Source organism: Phocoena phocoena, chromosome 2 (genome assembly GCF_963924675.1).
Source record: "Phocoena phocoena chromosome 2, mPhoPho1.1, whole genome shotgun sequence".
NCBI classification, from domain to species: domain Eukaryota; kingdom Metazoa; phylum Chordata; class Mammalia; order Artiodactyla; family Phocoenidae; genus Phocoena; species Phocoena phocoena.
In genome coordinates, this window is record NC_089220.1 from 15,066,797 (window position 1) to 15,089,096 (window position 22,300).

At 46.4% G+C, this 22,300-nt stretch overlaps 1 protein-coding gene across 1 annotated transcript in view; it reads left to right on the top strand.

The window, feature by feature from the left end:
• Positions 1–6,312: 6,312 nt before the first annotated feature.
• The window catches only part of KCNK10 (potassium two pore domain channel subfamily K member 10), a 136,666-nt gene continuing 120,678 nt past the window's right edge, over positions 6,313–22,300 (top strand). The window contains exon 1 of the mRNA XM_065871568.1: positions 6,313–6,364. Coding sequence (XP_065727640.1) covers positions 6,313–6,364 — 52 coding nt within the window. The remainder of the gene's footprint in view (positions 6,365–22,300) is intronic.

The window sequence follows — 22,300 nt, forward strand, 5'->3', positions numbered from 1 at the left end:
ATGGCTGCTGGGCCTGCGCGTCCGGAGCCTGTGCTCTGCAACGGGAGAGGCCGCAACAGTGAGAGGCCCGCGTACTGCAAAAAAAAAAAAAAAAAAAAAAAGCAGCAAAAATGAAATGAATATATTTCAAACATTCCCACTGGACCCTGAGACTATGTCCCATTCCCTACTGAGCAAAACATTTTCCATCAGTCAGACTATCCCAGGCCTTTCATTGGCTTCTTGGGAGAAGCGTCTGTCAATATTTGGAGACAGTAGGTCCTTCTAAAGGATTTTCAATGCTTTGCCAAGCTTAAAGATTCTGGGAATAAGACTTTCCCATAAATAAACAGGTTATTTGAAAGTATGCATGCCTTCCACATGCCTTGAATTTTGATTCACATTAAAACCTTCCTAGAATGACATGAAAATTATTCACTATGGTGTGTAACCTTGCTGTATTCTTGTTTTGAATTCAGTAAAACACCATATGTGCCTGTCAACTTTGTGTGGATGTGTGAAAACACTCATTCATCCCTGAAACATGGCCTACTGGGGAGGAGAAACAAATATAATTTCTTTGACTAAGGCTAGGGCTGAGTCTAGGGGAGAAACTTGAGTGAGCCGGGATATAGATGCCTTCTATTCCATGGATATTGGCAGAGACACTGAGTTCAACTAGAAGTTGTTGAGTTATTTTAACGACCTGCTGTGGTCAGGAAATTGTTTTCTTTTCCCTTTGACTCAACTTATCTTTAACTACATCATGACATTAAACATTACCAGAAAGCAAATGAATTTGGACTCTTAAAAAAAAAAATCAATGTCATTAAAAAAAAAAAAAAAGATGAACGGACTTTTCTACAATAAAATGCACTAAGTAGAAATAACATCCAAATGAAATCTTTGATTGGATTCCCACTGGACACCGAGACTATGGTTTTTATCAGACAACTATAACTTTTATGTGCGTTTGAACATTTTCAAAATAAAAATTTGAGGGGAAAACCAAAAAAAAGTCCAGCTCCATCTCTTTAAAGAAATTACCTGGGATTATGCTTTGGTGTTAATTCAGAGAGAGGGAATCACCTTAAAACTTGTTTTATAATAAGCAGGATTCTAGCTCTGCACATTTTTGGTAAAATGTTTGGCACAATGCCTTATAGGAGCTTAAATAATATTTTCTTAAAATTTAAAATAGTCCTGGGTATGTAATATACATCATGGTGACTATAGTTGACAATACTGTATTGTATATTTAAAAGTTGCTAAGAGAGATGATCTTAAAAATTCTCAACACAAGAAAAAAAAATTGTAACTATATGTGGTGGTGGGTGTTAACTAGACTTCTTGTGCTAGTCTTTTCACAATACATACCAATCAATATAGAATCATTATGTTGTGCACCTAATATAATGTTATATATCAATTATATCTCAATAAAAAAGATTTCCAAGTAGAGAAACTTACAAGGGAAGCAGAGGTAGTTCCTGGTTATGAAATGTGTTCATCAGCCTGGTGCTTTAATTACAACTTCTCTGGAGTTCATACTATGTTGTCTTCATTAATCCGCAATCAGAGGTTTGAGTCAAATAAATCCGCAGGGTTTACCCATACAGAGTTTATTATTGAGCGATATGATACATGACACCCCATTCCTTGCCCTTTAGTCGCTGATGTGTCCCCAGCTTTTCCAAGGCAAAAGCAGAGCCTATGATTAGAGCAACATATACTTAAGGGTGTGTTTTTGCAGATGTTGGTTGGGACGTGAAGACAAATGTAAGAATGATTAAATGCTGAGAACAAAGTGGAAACTTCGCTGAGGAAAGACAACATTTCTGGTAGGAGAAGTTTAACTTTAATGCATAATCCTATCAGTTTTACCACTGAGTGCGTCTATACAGGGTGCGTGTGTGTGTGCGGGGATATCTTCACAAAAATGACCTGGACATTTCTCTGCAGTTCTTTTGAGAAGAGGACTCGCAGGTGTCTTGGGAATGAGAAAGACCATACAAGATTGGGTTTTCTTCCGGACCTCAAGGCGGAATGGTGAAACCAAAGGGAAACAATCCAAGGCAGATTAACGAATTCGAAGCAGATTCTAATCAGATCTGTCCTCCTCCCGCTTCTGTTTGCCGAACCAACACTAAGCAGGATTTCCCAAGCTGCTCCATCGCTCCCTGCGATTCGCTGTCCCGGACTTTCTCCTGCCTCACCCCGATCCCGTGTTCACCTCTCCTCTGGCAGAGCTGTTCTTTGCCAGTCATTCGGAGATGCTGACTCCCCACGTGCCAGGCAGCATCCGTCCGCCCTCACACCCATCCCGGGCTGCGGCGTGGGGAGGGGGTAAAGGAGCCACCAACTCGCGGGAAACTTTCTCTCGCGGGAAATGACTGGGAGTTTCCGGTTTCCTCAGCCCTTCCACGCCGGGCTCGACGGCACTCAATAAAGTGGTGCCACAACTATTGCAGGTTCTGAGCTTCAGAGACCCGGGCGGCCCGCAGAAACGCATCCCCGGCAAGGAACGCGGCGCCCTTTACCACCGAATGCGCCCAGGACGCGGTGGCCGACAGCCCGGGGCCACTGGCGGGGCTCGGCGGGTGCAGGGAGACTTAGCGCCAGGATGCTTTGTTTTCCTGCCGCAGGAGCCCGAGGCGGTCTCTTTCCACCAGACTTAACCCTCCCGCAGCAACAGCCATGAAAGTTGCGGAGGCACAGAAGGAGAGGGAACCGCTCCGCGCGGCATCTGTTTTGGATGTTTTTTCTCTACACAGACCACTTCTTTCCTCCTTCTTGGGGTAAGTGTAATCAAGTCTGTAAGAACCAAGAGGTAGAACTGAAGGCGATGGAAGGGAATTGCGGAGCACAAAGGGTTAATGTGCTAAGATGTTGTCTTGGGAGGGGGCTCCCCTCCCTGCCCCCTCCCTTTCCGCACATCCTCCCCTGAGCCACCCTCCCTTTCACCCATCCTCCGGCCCGAAGTCCATTCCAAATACGTAATTTAGGAGTTGGGCTTGATTTCAGGCACGTTAGGGGAGGGGGTGCTGGGATTAAGTAATTAATTAATTTTGGTAGATTTTTTTTCCCCCCACAAACTCGTTTTTGTCCACATTCTGAGAAGGGAGAAAAAGTGGAGGTGAGGGAAGCCCCAGAGGTTGGGGATGGGAAAGGGGGGAGTGATTTAGCAGAGAGATGATCCTAAGAGCTGATGACTAGTGCAAGTCATCAGGAACTCCAGACCCCTGATTCTGCTCCAAATCGCCTGGTCCCCCAGTAATCATCCTGCTGATGCATTTCTGGGCAAGGTTCTCCAGGGGCCAAATAACTTCTGACAAAAACCTGCAAACTGTCTTGCACACAAGGGATGCTCAATAAATGTTTCTTGATTGGCTGAATGATGTACCCTGAGCTGCATTTCATGCCATGGGAATTTGCCTTGGACAGTGAACTAATTCCCCGATGTAGACCCCAGGGCACTAAGTTAGTCCAATTCATTTTGCAAAGGAGGAGGATCTGAAGTATTAGAAAATATTGTACTCAGATCTTCATTACCCAAAAGTACCCCTGTGACTGCTTCAAGGTCAGATTCATGGGTCCAGGGACCAGATAAGCTCACTTGGGTTTGAATCTCTGTGTTGTGACCCTGGGCGTGTTCCTTTACCTCTCTGAGCCCCGCTCTTCTCATCTGCAAGATGAGGCCAGTTGGAGCTTCCTCTATGTCATATAGGGAAGATGAATGGAGAGAAGTATGAGAAGGTGAAAGGGCAGTTAGTTGATAGATGTCAGTCTTGCCTCCGCATCCTCAGAGGATTCAGGAGAGAGGATACCTTTCTCTGTGGAGACCTCTCTCTGACTCTGATGCAGGTAATAACGTTGCGTTGCAGTGACTGGGCTGGCACCTTTCTGCCTGTGAGCAGTGGAGGAGGAGTGAGGCTCCGAAGGCTTTCGTAGGAGCTTGGAAGCAGCTTCCTTTGGGTTTTGGAGCAGAATTTACATATATACTGGTGTCTCTGGGGGCATGGCTGGAGAAGCGGTCATTCTTTGTTTTATTTCCAGGTCTCATCCATACTCTCAGCCTTCTAGTAGAGAGAAGCAAAGTGTGGAAACAGAGTTCCAGAGAAGGTAGCTTTGAAGCACCTAGGAAACCCACACCTGCCTAAAGGTCTGAGTCAGAATAGTGCCATCAGATTAGTACCAGTTTTGCCTGACGGGATTTGCAGAGAACTCCCCAGCAGCCTGTAGGGTCAGTTACAAAGCACTTACCAACCCTTCTCACAGATGACAGTGGACCTCAGTGGATCTTGCCGTGTAACTCTGAAGCCTGGATGTGACAGTGGGAGATGGATGATGAGAAAGATGCTGCTGACACAGGGCTCCCCCGAAGCCTCAAGGTGCCATAGAGTGGCATGCATTCTGAGAGCAAACGCTCGTGTAGGCAGTTAGGGCCATAGAAGGCAGGCTTGGGAATAGGCTGAACAGTCACTTTCCCTTTCTTAACTAAAGGCAACGATGATCTAACCCGACTTCATGGCACTAGACAGTAAGCCCTATGGAGGCAAGGTCCATGTCAGTCTGGCTCTTTGCCATATCGCCAGCACCTAGCACAGTGATGGCACATAGAAGGGGTTCAAGATATATGTAAAATGGACAGTGACTGGACAGTAACTTAAACTACTTCCTGTCCAGCACTGCTTCATGCAGTTCATGCGTTCATTTAGCAAGCATTTCTTGAGCATCTACTCTGTGCAGGTCTCTGTCGTTAGGTATCCGAAGTAATTTGTAAACATTATTTTTATTGGTACTTCGAGTAGCCCATTCAAGGGCATCTCACCACAACCAGGTTCTTCTGGACACTGAGGTCCCACCGCAAGCCCCTGTGCGGCTTCAGGAGCGGGCAGTGTGAGTGGGGGAAGGGGGAATGCGCCAGGTTTAGCTTCTTTCCGGGAACATGTCTGGGGTTCCTTTGCACCTGCCCCTGCCGGGCCTTCGGGCTCCCGGGGCCGCCAAGTCTTGGCAACTCCGCTGTCCTCAGGGGTGGCGGCGCCTCTCTCCAACCTCCACCCCGGCCTCCGAGCAGAGGCCCCGGCCGGTCGGCAGGTGGTTGGGGAAGGGACCGGGCTGCGCCTGGGGAGCGAGCTTCCCAGGGCGGGGAGAGCGCGGCCGACGCGGAGCGGTCCCAGAACAAAAGGCTCATGGCTGGCACCGGCCTCCTCGGAGCGCGCTGGGGACGTGGGTTCGGGTGCTGGCGGGAGGACCAGGCGCGGGAGGGGACTGGAGTGTAAACATGAGGTGAGAAAAGCAGGTGGGGGTGCGCCCAGGGTGGAAGCGGTGACAGGAGGTCTCCCTCGAGGCAGGGGTATGCGGAGGGGCCGCCGCGGCCCTTCCTCCGCCTCCTGCAGCGCCTTCTAAGCAGCCAAGCGTGTCTCCGGCTGCAACTCCGCGGAGCGCGCAGCGGCCGTCTCCAAGCCCGCCCGCCCGCCGGCTGTTCTAGCCAGTAAGTAGCGGCGCGCTTGCTGCCGGCTCCCCGCCCCACCGCGGCTTCCGGGCCGCCGCGCCCGCCGCCTCCCGCCACTTCCAGCAGACGCGCCGGCAAGTCCACAGCCGGGCGCTGGTGGCCGAGTGCGCCTCCTTGGCGTGGCCCCTCTACCCGCTCCGCGCCCTCCCGCGTGGCGCGGCTTTTGAGGCTCGCCGCGGGGAGGGTAGTCTTCGCCGCGAGCTCCCCGGGTGCCGCGCCACCCCTACGTCCAATGGCTTTCGCTGGGTGGGGAGTTGGGGGCGTCGCTCGGGGGCGAGGAGCCGCGGCCGGGGAGGGGCTTGTGCGCTCTGCGCGGCCGAGCGAGGCTGACGTGCCCGCCCGAGCGCGCGCCCTGCCGAGTGTGTGAGAGTGTGTGTGTGTGTGTGTGTGTGTGCGGGAGTGTGTGAGCACACGCCTTCAGGGGCTGGAGTGACACTGCGGTGGGCTTCTCCCTCGCGCCGGCCCTCCGGCTGCTCGGCCCCCAACCTATCGGCGCCGCGTTTGGGAAGCAGCTTGGCTCTTTCATCTTCCCGAGCCTCCCTCTCCATCCACCCCTCGCTGGTCTTACTTTTCCTTTTACCCGAGGGGCTGCTGCCGGCCACCCCTCAACCGGTGCAAACACCCAAGCAGTCTCCAGTTCTCTCCTAAGCCAAATCTTTTCCACTTGTCTTTCTCTGGGGTTCCTCCACGACCCAGTCCAAGGCTCCCCCATCCTTGGAAATTGTTTTGTTGGACTGCTGTACCGAGGCGTATAAAGCTTGAGGACTTTATTATTATTTCGATCCTTTTCATTTCCTCCCCTTCTGGGCAACGGAGCAATGAAATTTCCAATCGAGACTCCAAGAAAACAGGTGAACTGGGATCCTAAAGGTTGGTATTTCTTACTTTTGACCGCCCGGGCCCTGCCTCTGTCTCCGGCGTGTGCGCGCTTCCTTGACTGGAAGCACACTTGCTCCTGGCGGCCTGTGTCCTGAGGCTGGAAAATTCGCCTGGGAACTGCAGCGCGGGTGGGAGGAGGGCGGAGGCAGCGTGGGTGCCAAGCCCAGATAGCGCCTGTCATTATCACATAATCAGTGTCCCTCCTGGATTGTTTTAAAATCTGTTTAAAGATACACCAAGCTGGGTGTTTGGCTTGAAATCGCACCAAGTGTCGATATTTCCTTCTGACTTTGTGTGTGTGTGTGTGTCCTTTGTTTCTGGTGATCTTTGTCTCTGGCAGATGGGTGGGGTGCCTCCCCCTGGACCTGGAGCTGCACCGCCTGGCAGGGTGTCCTCAGTGGGAAAGGTTTCCTGGCAGCAAGTGGGGCTTGGAGCCACAGCAACAGCCCCTGGAGGTGGCCCTTCTCTAGGGCATGCAGAATAATGAAGCCCACGGGGCCTTCCAAATCTTCGCTCAATCTTATTACCAAACCACGCAGCTAGGTTGGCTCAGATGGGAGTAGAAGGGGGAGGAGGGAGTGGTTTTCAAAAAGGGTGGGGCAGGTAAGGCTCGGGGAGGGGAGCGCGCCCGAGTAGTAGTGTCATTTACAAGCTTTTACGAATGTTGCACAGTGGTCCTTGGGCACAAAAGGGAGTGATTTAGACAGATTTGTGTGTGCCTAGGGTTGTCCAGGGTGTCTGTAATTAGCATATACATGTTAAGGCTTCTTGTGAGTGATCACTATGGGAACAGAACAAGTTGAAACCTCGTGTCCAGTTTTGACAAGAATGCTCTTGCTTTTGTCGTGCTTTGACAAGCATTTCTCTTAGCTCATCTGAAGGCTGAGTTGGGCGAGGCAACGCCTCTGTGTGAATTGGGGTTGAAATTTGTTTTGATGTGTATGTGTGTGTGTGTGTGTGTTTAGTGTTTTTTTTATGAGTGCATTTCTTCTTTTCTCCAGACTGGAAAAGAGGAAACCCAGTCATTGTTGAATAAATGTCTTAGGAATTGACTGGGTACTGAAGACAGAGTGAAGAGACATTTCCTATTCTAACACCAGTGCTGTTAATACAACCAGGGCTGTTAAGTGCAACCCAGACCTTCTATTTTGTCTCTAGATCTCTGGAAATAAGGAAGTGTGCCTGTTTTTTGTCTGTTTGTTTTCTTTTTTTGGGGGGGGGAGGAATCCTTGCAAAACATATTTATTGAGTATCTACTACAAACCAAATGCTGTCCCAGGCACAGGAAATATAGTCAGAATACTACAGACAAAAGCTCTGCCTTCTTGGAGTTTATAGTGAGGGATACAGACCTAAATCAATCATTGCACAGAAGTGCATAATTACAAGTTTATACATGTTCCATGAAGAAGAGCATCAAGGCTTTAAGAAAGTGTCTGATGGAAGAGACTGACAAGAACCAGGGGAGGCGGATAGTCAGGGAAGATAGTCAGATATTTGTACTGAGACCTGGAGGGTATGTAGGGATTAATTGGCTAATGAAGATGGGAACTTGCAGAAGAAGGAACAGCAAGTGCAAAGGCCCTGAGGCAGAGGGAGCATGTATATTTGAGGACCTGAAAGGAAGCTTCCATGGCTGGAGCAGAGAGCAAGAGAGCATGTGTTTTGAGGTGTGGCTGGTGAATCCATAGGGTCTGATCCCAAAGCCTCGTGTTGTTGCAGGTAGCCGGGGGGATTGTGGATTGGGAGGTTGGAGTGTTTCAAGCTGAGGAGCGACATGATCTCAACTGAGTTTCAAAACAAGTGCCATGTGGCTCTTGTGGATGTGAGGGACCAGATACAATAGTAGTGTGGACCATGGTGGTGGCTGTGGAGATGGAAAAATGGATGGAGTAGGGAGCGAGGGAGGGTACAAAAATCTACAGGCTTTGTGTGAATCAAGTGTGGATGTGGAGTAGTTGGAATGATTGGGAAGGCAGCCACGGCAGGACTAGTCTTGAGGGAAAACTCAGGAGTTCAGCCCAGGACTTGCTGAGTGGGAGACGTCTCTGAGTCATCCAAGAGATGGGTCAAGTGGGCTGTTGTCTAAAATATTAGATGGGTTATTTTCAAGGAGCTCTGATAGGGAGGGCTGTGGGGCCGATTTTGTGAAGCTTGCCTTGGCTTTTAAAATACATTTCTATATAATCATCATTCTATCTATTTATGTCACAGTGACAAACACAGACGAATCCCACATTTTACAGCCCAAAACAGTGAAGAAGCATGCAAGTAGTGTCTATAGTCACAACCGATGATGCTAAGAATGGAAAGACCCCGATAAGAGTCACAGCATTCAGTGAGCAATCATTGCATGCCAGGTGTTTGATGTACGTGATTTCATACAGTTATTGTCACAATACTTATCTGATGGCACAGTGTTATTGTCCCCGTTTGACCCTTGATTGCCATCAGGACACCACTGAGCTGCCTTTTACTAGTGTGCCCTGACTTGAGGCCCAGTTGTTCCTGGAGGTGTGGGTGACAGTAGTCTTTCCTAGCCAGGGGGTGGAGGCAGGAAGAGAGTGGGGAGTGAGGGTACCATATCTCACACCAGCATAGAACTAGGTGCACATATATTAATGAATTAATTAAATTATTTATTAACTTATGTATTATTAATTATTCTTTAACCAGAAGATTAATTTAATGTTCTTTATTTAATCATAGACAGAAGAGATGATCCTAATTTTAGAGGTGAGGGAATCGAGGAACAGAGAGGTTGAGTAACTTATCCGAGGCCACACAGCTAGTGGGTGGTGGGGTCAGACTAAAATATGGGCCCTTAAACACTCTTCCCGTCTGTTCCTTATGTTATTGCACCTCTGGCTCCTGCCTGGTGAGGTTCCCAGAGCTCAGGGACTGGAGAAGCTTCTTTCAAGGAGGAAGAGCATAAGAGAGAGTAGGAGGAGGAGGTGGGGGAAGAGGAAGAGAAGGGTGAGGCAGTGAATCAGTCTTTCTCACTCATTCCTTTCTCCATTAACCTGTCTAACCAAATATTATCTCTGCATCTACCTCTGGGGGGCGGGTAGTCACTGGCTACTGGACAGACATTGGGTCTGTTCTTTGGAAGTTTGGGTTTACATAGACCAAATGTGTTTAGCAAGGGAAAGATGAAGGAGACCCTAGCATTACAATAGAAAAGAGGAGGGACAGTTCCTTAGAATTCTGGAATGAACAGACAGACTTGCACCTTCAGGTGGCTGTGCTCACCGATTTTGGAAGGAAGTTGTAATTATGATGTTTTGCTTATAGCCCTATTACCCGACAATTTAATAGCACAAATTGAAGGTGATTTGAGAACAGAGTGGTTTTGATTGCACTTCGGTGAATTAAGCAAAGCACTGTTAAGAGGTTTAGGTGCAAAAATAAGACCTAAGTGTTAAATGATTATTCTCTGGTGAGCTATGGCCTTCCTCCATATTTGTAAAGCTAAGCCTTTAACACACAGTGACTGTTTGTGGAGGACCTACACAAAAGTAGGTTGGCACTAAGTATTGGCTTTCATAGCAGAATTTATATGGGTTTTAAATCACTGGGATCACTTGTTGATGATCTTCTGCTGAAAATTGGGATTGGCTATCTGCTTTGATGTATGTTAAAAGCTTTTAAAAACCAGTAAGATCAGCAAACAATATCCCTACAGCTTGAGGCAAGCAGATCATTATAGTGTGAAAAACTCAATTTGGGGGCAAAAGAATTAGTGACTAAAACAAGCTGTAGCAATAATTAGCTGTGTGACTTTGGGCTGCTCACTTAGCCTCTCTGGGCTTAACCTTCCTCCCATGTGCAAGGAGGCCATTGACATGGCCTCTTTGATCCTATCTCTTCAACATCCCCCTTGAGCTGACCTCTGGACCATTTGGCTTCCTTTTGTTCCTCAGATGGATCAGACGTGTTCCTGTCTCAGAGCCTTTGCACTTGCACTTTCCATTGCTTATAAATGTATGTTAGCGTGGCTGGCTCTTTTCCATCCTTTAAATCTCAGTTCAAATATCACCTTGTTAGCAAGGGCTTCCCTGTCCCATCTGAAGGCCTCGCCTCTCGTTCCCCAGCCCTATCGCTTTCTCTTACGTCTCCTGTTCAGTTGTCTTCCTGGTACTTGTCATGATCTGAAACCATCTTAGTTGCTCATGTGTCACCTTTGATGCCAGCCTCACTTGCTAGCGCATGAGTCCAACAAGCAAGAATGTTCCCTGTCCCGTTCACTGTCTTAATCCCAGGCCCTGGCAAGTGCCTGGCACGTAGTGGATGCTCAATAACCTTTTGCTGAATGTATGTAGGATGGATCAGAGAGGATCTCTAAGGCTTCGAGCATGATGGAAATTCCAGCACTCTTTTAAGCTACAAATGGCAAAGGACAAATAAGAATAGGATAATATATCCCTAATTAATGGGGTGTGGGACAGGACACTGATATTCCCACTTCCTTGCAAGCTCCCAGCTCTCCAGAGCCTCCAGCAGACTGTTTTCCTTCTGTTTGCCTTGAGGTGGGGGCAGGTGGGTGGGCAGATGTAGCCTGACAAAGATACGGTTGGTGTCCAATTAATAATTTGGTGCATGTTGGTCACTGGTGTGCCGCTCATTTTAGGTAGTTAAATCCACTTAAGAAAGAAGCAAAGCCTTAGAGCTGGAGCTGGATTTGTTTTTAAAGCTGCATTTTTAGTGCATAGTTGAGTGCAAAGTTCCAGAGAGGCCTATATCTTATGTGTGTATCACCTTTCAGTTTATAGAACGCTTTTTACAAATTATCTCATTTGTTCTTTTTTTTTTTTTTTTTTTTTTTTTTTTTGCGGTACATGGACCTCTCACTGTTGTGGCCTCTCCTGTTGCGGAGCACAGGCTCCAGACGCACAGGCTCAGCAGCCATGGCTCACGGGCCCAGCCGCTCCACGGCATGTGGGATCTTCCCGGACCGGGACACAAACCCCGCGTCCCCTGCATCGGCAGGTGGACTCTCAACCACTGCGCCACCAGGGAATCCCTCATTTGTTTTTTAAATAACCCTATTTTTGTCAGTATTGAACTCTTAGATTTACTGATGGGAATAGAACAAGTAAATGATTTATATGAGGGCCCAAGGCTGCCAACAGTCAGTGCTGGGGCCAACCCAGGCCTTCTGATGCTCACGTCCAGGAAATTTTCCTCAAGCTTTCCTCCCTCCCAGGATTTTTGTCCATTCCACACTCTCCCATTCTTTCCTATCCAAAAATGTATTTCAGAGATCTCTCTGAGAGATTTAGAGGAAGAAGGCTTTCGGTTGATCAGTGAGCCCTTAGCTGATGTGGTTTTCTTCAGGTTGTACTTGCACTGGCCGGCGCTTTATCCCATGAGTTCATTGAAGACCCTTGGATCCCGCTTCTGCTCTCTTGGTTAAAAAGAGATTTTGCTCTCTTGTATATATGACTCATGCTCAACCTGTAAGCTCAGTTGAGTGCTATCTTTATTAATGTGTTTCCAAACACACATTTGTATAGCTTAGATTTTCTGGAAAGAAAATAATCTTTTGATTTAATATCCAACTTTCAGGAGATCAGCTTTCCAAATGGGATTAATAATGTGCCAAAATCACCACAATTATCCGAGAAAGTAAAGAGGAAAGATGTTCCAAAGACTGTCTGGGCCAAGATTTGGCTCCAGTTCTTTTTCAGTGTCCAAGGGAGTTTCATCACCCTTTTGCCAATCCCAGCAATCACTGGGTGGAATTGAAACTGGGTAGGTCGACTTTACTATTCCAACCCATTTCTGAAACATCTGTACTTTGGCTCTCTGTGAGTCTGCCCAGGCTGTCATAACAAAGTATCACAGACAGAGTGGCTGAAACAACGGAAATTTATTTTTGCACAGTTTTGAAGAAGTCTAAGGCCATGGTATTAGCAAGGTTGGTGTCTGGTGAGAGCGCTCTTCTTGGGTTGCAAATGGCCACCTTCTTGCCTCACGTGATGGAGAGAGTGTACTCTGATGTTTCTTCCTCTTCTTAAAGGGCACCAGCCGTATTGAATAGGAGCCCCACCATTATGACCTCACTTAATGTTAATTACCTCCTAAAGGCCCTATCTCTACTTCACTTATGTTTGGGGTTTAGGTTTCAATATATGAATTTTTTGGGGTGGGTTGTGGGACACAATTCGTCCATAGCAGGCTCTGTATGAGCATCATCTTAAATCAGAGGCATTAAAAAAACACAATCCAGGGCTTCCCTGGTGGCGCAGTGGTTGAGAGTCCACCTGCCGATGCAGGGGACATGGGTTCATGCCCCGGTCCGGGAGGATCCCACATGCTGCGGAGTGGCCTGTCCCGTGAGCCATGGCCGCTGAGCCTGCGCGCCCGGAGCCTGTGCTCCGCAACGGGAGAGGCCACAACGGTGAGAGGCCCGCGTACTGCAAAGAAAAACAAACAAACAAAAAAACAAAAACACAATCCACATCTTGCCCCAAATTGGGACATTTCACCACAACTGAAATACGGTGTTTAATGTAGGCACAGTGCTAGGGGCCCACTGTTGGTAAGAAAAAGTAAAATGTACCTTTTTTGAGGTAGTGGATTCATTTTACTTTTAGTCCGTGGGGGATTAGAGAGTTCAGTGAAGAAATAGAAGGAAGCCATTTTACTGAAAGCCAATTAGGAAGTTTCAGTTTGGACAGCTCCCTTGGCTGAAGCAGCAAAGTGAATAAAAGTGACCATCTTCTGCTGTACTCAGGTTCTGTTATGAAAGGCACTTACTGGACGAGCCAGCAAGGGTTAGAGGTGGTTAGGGGCTCAGCTCTGCATGACTTGGTTGTGTAATCTACCTCAACGTGGCACCAGCACCATGTTGGTTACACCCACCTGGCAGGTTTCTCACAGGAGTCAAAGGACTTTTGACCACTTGTGGGCTCTGGTGTTAGTGGTCCTCTCAGCAGAGACTTTACTGTATCAGGGCTCATTAATTGCTGTTATCCCGGGTAATGAGAGAAAATGGAGAAACAAAAACCTCACATTGACTTCCTAGAACATTGATTTGTGGTTTGCAGACACAGTGTGAGATTTTTTTTCTCCCTTGTGTCTGGGACTGAGTACTATGAATTGAAAATGAAAGCTGACGTTCTTATCTTCCTTGTAGGGTTGGACTGGGGGTTGAGGGCCAGAACCATTGGCATGGGAGGGGGTGGTCACAGGGGAGCTGTGTTCTCTTTTTCCTCTATTCCCAGAGCCAGGGAGGCAGATAGGGGTGGGCAGAACAGGTTGTGTGGAGGGTTAGGTAGCAGGATTTCAGGGGATTCCAGTTTCTGTACTACCAATTACTTCACTTTCTTTTTCCCTAGAGGGAACTTTGAAACAAAGCGGAACGGTGGCAAAGTATAGGATTTGTAGAGTCAACCACTGCCATACATAAATCATGTGATCACAGGGAACTCCCTTATTCCTCCCTCCCTTCTGTTTTTCCTTCCTTCCTTTATTCTCCCCCTTCCACCCTCCCTCTGCCCCCGATGATTTCTACAGAGTTCTGATTTCAAATGCTGTCTCTTATGCAAAGGATTCTGATTTTTTAAATTCAACTACCCAATGTAGGGGCAAAGGTAGTGTTTACAGTTTAAAAAGAGATGCTTGAAGAGTCACTGCAGGTTTGCTCAAGAGATAGAGAGCCTGAAAGTCATGGTGACCTTTGCAGAATGGGCTAAAATGCTGATATTTGTAATTCTGACATACAAACTAGCAACAATTTTACTACCAAGAAATGAGTTTCTAATGTGTAAACAGCCCTGTGGGTCCCCCAAATAACACATTAAATATTTTAGGATAAAGATAAATAGTGTAACTTACCAAATTTAATGTGATATGAGCCTGACAGGTTAACTAGAGATGCTCAGTATCATGTGATACTGGGCAATTGAACATTCGGTCCACCAGTTGAGAATATCGCTTCAGGCCAAAGGCATTCATTTCTCATGGTGGAATTTGAGGCTATATGGGAAGCAGTTTAGTAGAGTGCGCTCAGCGTATACCTCCTTAAAAGAACTTGACAGGCATAAATGCATGTTATATTCATTGAACCTAGCCTCTGGGCTAGATGCCAACCTCTGTACATTACAGGAGCTTAGGGTGGGAGGATCTAGGTGCTAGTTCCAGCTCTTCCATTCTTATGGAAAAGGAGAGAGTTGGGACATTGCTTGATAAGGCTCCTTCATGCCCTGATAGTCTTAGATCGCCTGCGTCCCAGTTTGAGCTCCATCACTGATTAGTGGCTGATTTGGGCAAGTTGCTTCATTTCTCTGTGACTTGGCCCCCTTCTCTGTAAGGTGGAGATGATGACAGCCTGTACTTCCTTGATTTGTTATGTAGATTAAATGAAGTGATATATACAAAGCTCTCAGAAGAGTGCTAGATTGTCATAAGAGCCCCCTGAGTGGTACCTGCATTATGTTATTATCACGGTTGAAGGGGCCCCTGTTCTGTAGAAGTCAGGGAAGGCTCTGGCTCCCAGAGGCTTCAGAAGCATCTGGTTTACTCTCCAGATCATTTGGGAGGTGGCCTATTCCACAGAGCACCCCCCTTCCTGGCACTCTTTTAGACTCCCCATATTCTTATTCCAGGTTTAAGAAACCTAGAGTGTTTTAATCAAACCAGAGGAAAAAAACAGAGAAAAAAACATGGTTTAGAATCATGATACTCAACCTGAGTTACTCTTCTACCAATTCTATTAGCTGTGTGAACCCGGGCAAGTCACTTAGGCTTTTGGAGCCTTAGTTTTCTCCTGGGTAAAATAAAGAGCACAGTAACACCTGCTTCACATTTGCTAAGATGATCAAATGAGAATAAATGTGAACAAGCTTTATAAACTGTTATCGACCAGCATTTCCCAAGGTGTGTTCCATGAGATGCAAACTAGCCTTACCAGATGCTGTGTGAAAGAAAATGTTTTCATGGCCATGTCAGATTGCAGAATGATGCATGTTCATTCCATCCTGGAGAGTTGATATTGCTGTGTAACAAATGACCCCAACATTTAGTGGCTTAAACCAATGATCAGTGTTGATTATCTCACAGTTTCTGTGGATCAGGAAATCAGGAATGGCTTAGCTGTGTCATCTGTCTGGGAGTCACCCAGTGGTTATGGTCAGATGTTGGCTGGGGCTGCTGTCATCTGAGAGCTTAACTGGGGCTGCGGGATCTGCTCCTGAGATGGCTTCCTCATGTGACTTGCAAATTGCAGCTGGTTGTTGGGGAGAGACCTCATTTCCTGCCAATGTGAATCTCTCCACGGGCTGCTTGAGTGTCCTCACAACATGGCTGGCTTCCTCCAGAGTAAGCGCTTCAAGAGAGAACGAGGTGGAATTGAACACCTTTTATAACCTAACCTCAGAAATCATACATTGTTACTACCACCACATGCTTTGTATTTTCATCCAGGTTTACTGAGGTATAATTGACATAAAACATGGTATTAGTTTTCAGTGTACAACATAATGATTTGATATCTTTATCCATTATGAAATGATTACCACGGTAAGTTTAGTCAACATCCATCACTTCACATAGTTACAATTCTTTTATGATGAGAACCTTTAAGATCTACTCTTTTAGCAACTTTCAAATATATAATAGAGGATTGTTAACTATAGTCACCATGCTGTACATGACATCCCTGGGACTTATTTATCTTATAGCTGGAAGTTTGTACCTTTTGATCCCCTTCACTCATTTTGCCCACGCCCCACGCCTTGCCTTTGGTAATCACCAGTCTCTTCTCTTTTTTTATGAGTTGAGTTTTTTTAGTTTCCATATATAAGTGAGATCACCCCGTATTTGTCTTTCTCTGTTTGACTTATTTCTCTTAGCATAATGTCCTCAAGGTCCATCTGTGTTGTCACAAATGGATTTGCTATCTCATTCTTTTCATTAGATGTGAGTCACTAAATTTAGTCCGCATTTGGGGAGGAGGGGTGATTAAGCTCACTTTGGAAGGAGGGAGTGTCAAAGAATTTGAGGAAATATTTAAAAATCACCATAAGCATTTCCCCTTATTTCTTATTGAATACGTACTAAGCGCCAGGCACTGTACAAAGTACTTTAGAGTCATAATCTCATGTAGTCCTCTTTATAGTCCGAAGAAACAGGTGGAATGATTATCCCTGCTTTCTGAATGATGAGGCTGAGGCCTGCAGAGCTTAAGCAACTTGCCCAAAGTTACCTTGTAGCTCTATGACTTGATGCCAGAGGTGTGTTAACGCTGGAGCTCTCACCTGTACCTTCTACACCTCCCCTGAGAATCCTGCAGTGCAGAAACCAGGCTGATTTTGTTTAACCCTGCATTTCCCACTTACCCACAGAGCCATAAGTTACTGAATTCCATTTACTGCTCTTATCATGCATTGCTCCGAACGGTATTTAGAAAGACAGAGAGTATGATGTTGATTTATATAAAATATGAATATATGGTCTTAGAGTCGATCACAACATACCAACCAGTCCAAGCAGATTTTTCAAATACAAAAAGCATCTATTCAGCCTCTTTTGGGTGGGCACCATTCTACATGTGGATCTGTAAAATATTCACCAAAAAATGACTGCATGATATACCCAATTTCTTTTCACTGTGATACCAGAGGTTGAGTGAGACAACTCAGGGACCCACCTCGTTTGCAGATTGCTCTTCTTTGACAGCCCTCTTCCTTTACACGTTCAGGGACTGAAAACCCAACCTCCTTGGATAAAGCCAGAAGAACAGGACATCCCTCAGGCCGGGCAGTAGAAATGTCAGGGAATGGGCGTCTGGTGTGTTTCTGTAGCAGACCTTATGTCTGTATGTGTGAGGGAGCACAATAAAATATTCACCAAAAAATGGCCACATGATATACCCAGTTTCTTTTCACTGTGAAACCAGAACGTAGCCAAGACGGCAGGGGTGGTGTGCCTGGGGTGATGGGCCCAGCACGTGGGGAGAAGCCACTCTCTGTTATATTTGGAGTAAACATACTTTTTTTTTTTTTTTTTAACCACCTTGTTGCTTTTTCTGCACATTCTTGAAGAGAAAATGATTTCCAGGAAGCCGAATGCATTTGATGTCTTTGAGGTTCCCACGTTGCCAAACATTGCACACCTGGATTATTCCGGAGGCGACTTTATAGTCTAAGGAAAGTTCTGAAGCTTCTGTGTCCTGGGTGGAGGAGAGTGAACACAGTGTCTTTTGAGTGCCACCATGGGCTTTGTTGAATATGTTACTTCTCCCACAGAATGGCAAAGAGAGGCCCTAGGACAGGGTGAGGGTGGGTTGAATGGGGCTGCCTGAGAGCCCTGTCACATTCCGGAGCCAACTCTCATGGCATCTGTAACCATAGCAACCACGGGCTGAAAAAATTCTCAGGATGCAGATATGCCATTGTATCCACCTTCTGGTTCCCTTGCTTTCCCCTCTATTCCTTCATCCAGGAACTACCCTCACCCTCACCCCTGAACAGTGACTGATGTTCAGGGTGATTCTACACTGGTGGTTTTAACTTCTGACTGATTCTTCATTTCCTGAGCCCCCATTTTCAGTTCCTGGACCTACAGCTGATTCATTGTGACCCAGACTAAGCCACAGGCACATCATTTCCTCAGCGTTTCCATTTTTACTATGAAAAATTAGGCATAGTTATGTAGTGAACGTACTCTAGATTTAATTGTGGTCATGCATAATGATGGTGGCTCATGACACATTGTTTTGAATAACACTCCTGCACTTACTGCATGGTTTAGATCTTAGATCTTGGGGGATATGTTATAAAAGAACAGAGAAAGCCAGTGAGGCACAGTAAATAGACCAGTGGTCTCTGGCCAGAAAACCTGGATTGTGGTCCTGGTTAGAGTGTGAAGTGTGTCCTGGTGGCATGAGGATGGGGAGGTGGGTGGCTGCCAGATTATGCAGGGGATAGTAGGTCATATGAAGGAGCTTTTTAATTTTTTTTTTCTGAGAATAATGGGAAGGTACTGAATAGTTTAAAGTAGTAGGGATGACACAATCAGATTTGTTTTTTTTTTGCGGTACGCGGGCCTCTCACTGTTGTGGCCTCTCCCGTTGTGGAGCACAGGCTCCGGACGCGCAGGCTCAGCGGCCATGGCTCACGGGCCCAGCCACTCCGAGGCATGTGGGATCTTCCCGGACCGGGGCACGAACCCGCGTCCCCTGCATCGGCAGGCGGACTCTCAACCACTGCGCCACCAGGGAAGCCCCAGATTTGTACTTTTAAAGATTATTTAAACCACTTATAAATGATTATAAATTGTAATCGAATGATTGATTCAGCAAATGTTTATGGAGCATACTTACTATGTGCCAGGCATGGTGCTGGATGTGGGACTCACCTGGGGGATTCCTTGTCTTGTAGGAATCATAGGAATTTTTGAGAAACATTTGGGGAGGAAAAGAAGCTTTCCTTGGCCTGTTTGGCTTATGACAACCAATTCTAAACTTCTGGTTGCAAATGGGAAGTGTATCTTTTTCTTTTATTTTTGCAGGGGGAGGTGTATCTTAAAGCAATGGCTTCCACATTTTCAATCTCTGTTAATTAATATAATCTTTTCCTTGGCTTTGTTACATGGCCTTTGATTCTGTGATAATTTCTATATTTGGAGTCAGTGAATCAGTAAACCAAAAACTATGGCGCATTCAATATTTTGTACTTCAAACACCTTTCGGAAGCATTCAGCTATCAGTTTAGCATAATGGACCTAATTAAAATTGCCAGCATCTCCTCCATACCCACTGTCACTTTGTTCCTGGAGTGTCAGGAGGCATTGTGGCGTTGGGGTATTTCTCCTTTGACTATAATGGGACCCCCTGCCTGTCAAGTCCTTGTGGCCTCAGCTCTGAAGGCTTCCCCGAAGCCTGACTTAATGAGAAGCTATGAAGTGCTGGTCCCTTTCTCTGGCAGGGTGAGAACACAGCTTCTATAGGAGCATGAATACCTGCTTATTAGGCAATAATCTTCGTATTCAGACTCAGTTCTAAAGAGAAGTGGAGCCAGCGGCACAGGGGGTGGGATTAGAGGAGCCTTCTAAGTCCCTGTCTACAAGCTGACCCACAGCACTCCTTCCCGTGACCATCGGATTGCCTAAAACCTGTCAGTTACTTTGTTCATCGGCAACCTTTCATTCATCCTTGGGGTTATTCCCTAAACATTTTGTGAGTCAGTGACAGCAGAAATGGGGCTAGACACAGAATGATGAAAAAGATCTGAGGCTTTATACCCAGGAAAGTTACAGTCTAGCCACTGAGACAGGTGCAAGTCAGTATGGATTAAAACATCATCTCCAGAACACATCTTTTTTTTTTTAACTTTTTATTTTATGTGGGAGTATAATCGATTAACAACATCGTGATATTTTCAGGTGCACAGCAAAGTGACTCAGCCATACATGTACATGTAACCATCTACCCTCAGACTCCCCAGAACACATCTTTTTAAAATGCAAATATATCTTCTCCAGATAATTTACAGACTCTCAATTACCCACTGGTACAGCCAAGTTAATCAAGTTTCTATGAGAGACGTGAGCTGAGAGGGAATGGAACACAGAACAAAACGTATTGATGGGTTGGCGTAAAGTGGGGAAGGGAAAAGTCAGGAGCGTTGAACACAGACTTTGGGAGGAGTCGTGTAGGGAGCAGACTGGACATGGATAGAGTTGTGTGATGGGGGCAGGTGGGATGGAGGTGCCGCAGGTCCAAGCAGGGGACAGAATGTGCGGTGACGAGAGGGGAAGTCACTGAAGGCCAACCGTGACTGTGTAAAAGCCCAGTTCACATTAAACTCACTTCAGAAATCGGGAAGGGCTTTTGAGACATTGAAACTCTCTGCGGCTTCTCAAAGGAAAATGCTGAAGTCTAGAGAAGTCAAGTGACTTGCCCAGACAGCGAAGAGGCAACAAAGCACGTGTTTGCATCCTTATCTAACCTCCATGAGCAATACTGCCTCTCGCAGTAATGCCAACAGGGGAGGGGCCTTTGTCTCTCTTCTCCCTTTGGAAAGAAGAATTGATGAAGATCTATGGCTCTACTGATCCTGGAACATATTGGTTCTGAGATTCCAAACTAAATCTTCCATAAGTCTGTGACAAGTATGGACATGGGTGTATATTCAGCCTCTTGGAGAAGATGTTCATTCATTTATTCAGTGAATATTTACCGAGCGCCTTCCTTGTGCCCACCACTATTCCAGGCCTGGAGGTAAGAGATGAACAACACAGAGTCCCTGCCCTCCTGAAACTTACCACCTGGCCAGCGCTCTCAGCCTTTCTTACAGACACTCAGATCGATTTCCTGCTCATTTCAGAAATCTCTCTTAGGCACACATTTGACAAATAAAGGGGCTTAAAAAAATTTATAATAAGGATGAAAACGAGGCCATTCTGATGTTCCATTGCTCTTTGAAAAAATGTCTAGTTTGTTAATTTTGTAGAGAATGAGTGTTGATCTTGCAGAAGGCAGCAACATTCTGTTAGAAAATGCAGTGATTTCAAAGAAGGCCTAGTTTATATTGAAATTTTATTAAGAACCTTTGTTAATTAGGACTCTGTGGCTTGTGTGTCTACCACTGGGACGGGAGGTTGAGTCTCCCTCATGATGATGACATGTAAATTAATCTCAGAGGAATTGCAAGAGGCTGAGATGTTCGGTACTTAAATACTCTCACTCTGTCTGGCAGATGGGAACTTTTTGCTACACGTGATTTCCAAAGTATCTAAATTTACACGTCTTCTGAATAGGGGGAAATTGGGGCTCCAGTTGGTTTGTTATGAGTCTGGAAGTCTCTTTGCTACATCTGGGATGCTGGGGCAGACTGAGACCAACAGAGTCAAGGATGCCAGCCTGGGTCACGAGGCCTTAAGGAGACAGCATCTGGTTGGACTGCCTGGGGTGTCCACTATAAATCCAGCGGGCTGTGGGAGCCTTACGTGGAGTTTCAGGCAGGGTTGGGGTGAAGCGGCACCACCACTGCCAGGATTCTCAGCCGAGTGGCTGGGAGAGACCTGTAGGAGCCATCCTGCTGGCAGCTAACAGGGGTTTCTGCTCTATTTTAAACCAATTCTAGTGATGGAGAGAGCCCTGCCTGTGATGCCTGGTGATGGTAGTGATGGCTACGTGCTGCTGGAGGGGAGGGGTGTGTGATGAGAAAGTGTGCAAGAGCTCAGATCTGACCCCCAGCTCCGGCACTCCCACGCTGCCGGTCTTACCTCTCTCTGCCTGTTTTTCCACCGTAGAACCAGAAGTGATCACAGCACCCATCCCCTCGATGTTGTGAAACTTAAATGAGACAATGGGCACAAAGGACAGAGCATAGTGCCAGGCACAAGGAGGCACCTAATAAATGATGGTGATGATGTGACTGGTAGCACCCATTTACTGAGGGTCTGCATCAGGCTCAGTGCTCAGGGTGTAACACACGAGACATAACATTCTTCACAGCAACCTGAGTCACTTTGCTTGTTCGTCTAGTCAAAATCCTAATGTTCAGCCACATGACCTAGATGCTCAGGTCTTCCAAAGAACCTGCACAGAGGGCTCCAGATCTGTTTTTTTTTTAAACAGCTTTATTAAGATATAATTTGCATACCTTAAGAATTACCCATCTAAAATGTACAATTCAGTGATTTTTACTCTATTCATGGAGCTGTGCAACTATTACCACTGTATGATGTTAGAAGATTTTCTAAATCACTCCAAAAAGAAACCTCATCCCCATTAGCTGTCAACCCCTAATTTCCCTCATTCTCTCCCAGTCCCAGGCAACCGCTAATCTCCTCTCTGTCTCCACGTACATGTCTGTCCTGGACATTTCATATGAATGGAATTGTATAACATGTGGCTTTTTGTGACTGCCTTCTTTCACTTAGTGTCATTTTTTTCCTTCATGTCGTAGCATCCAT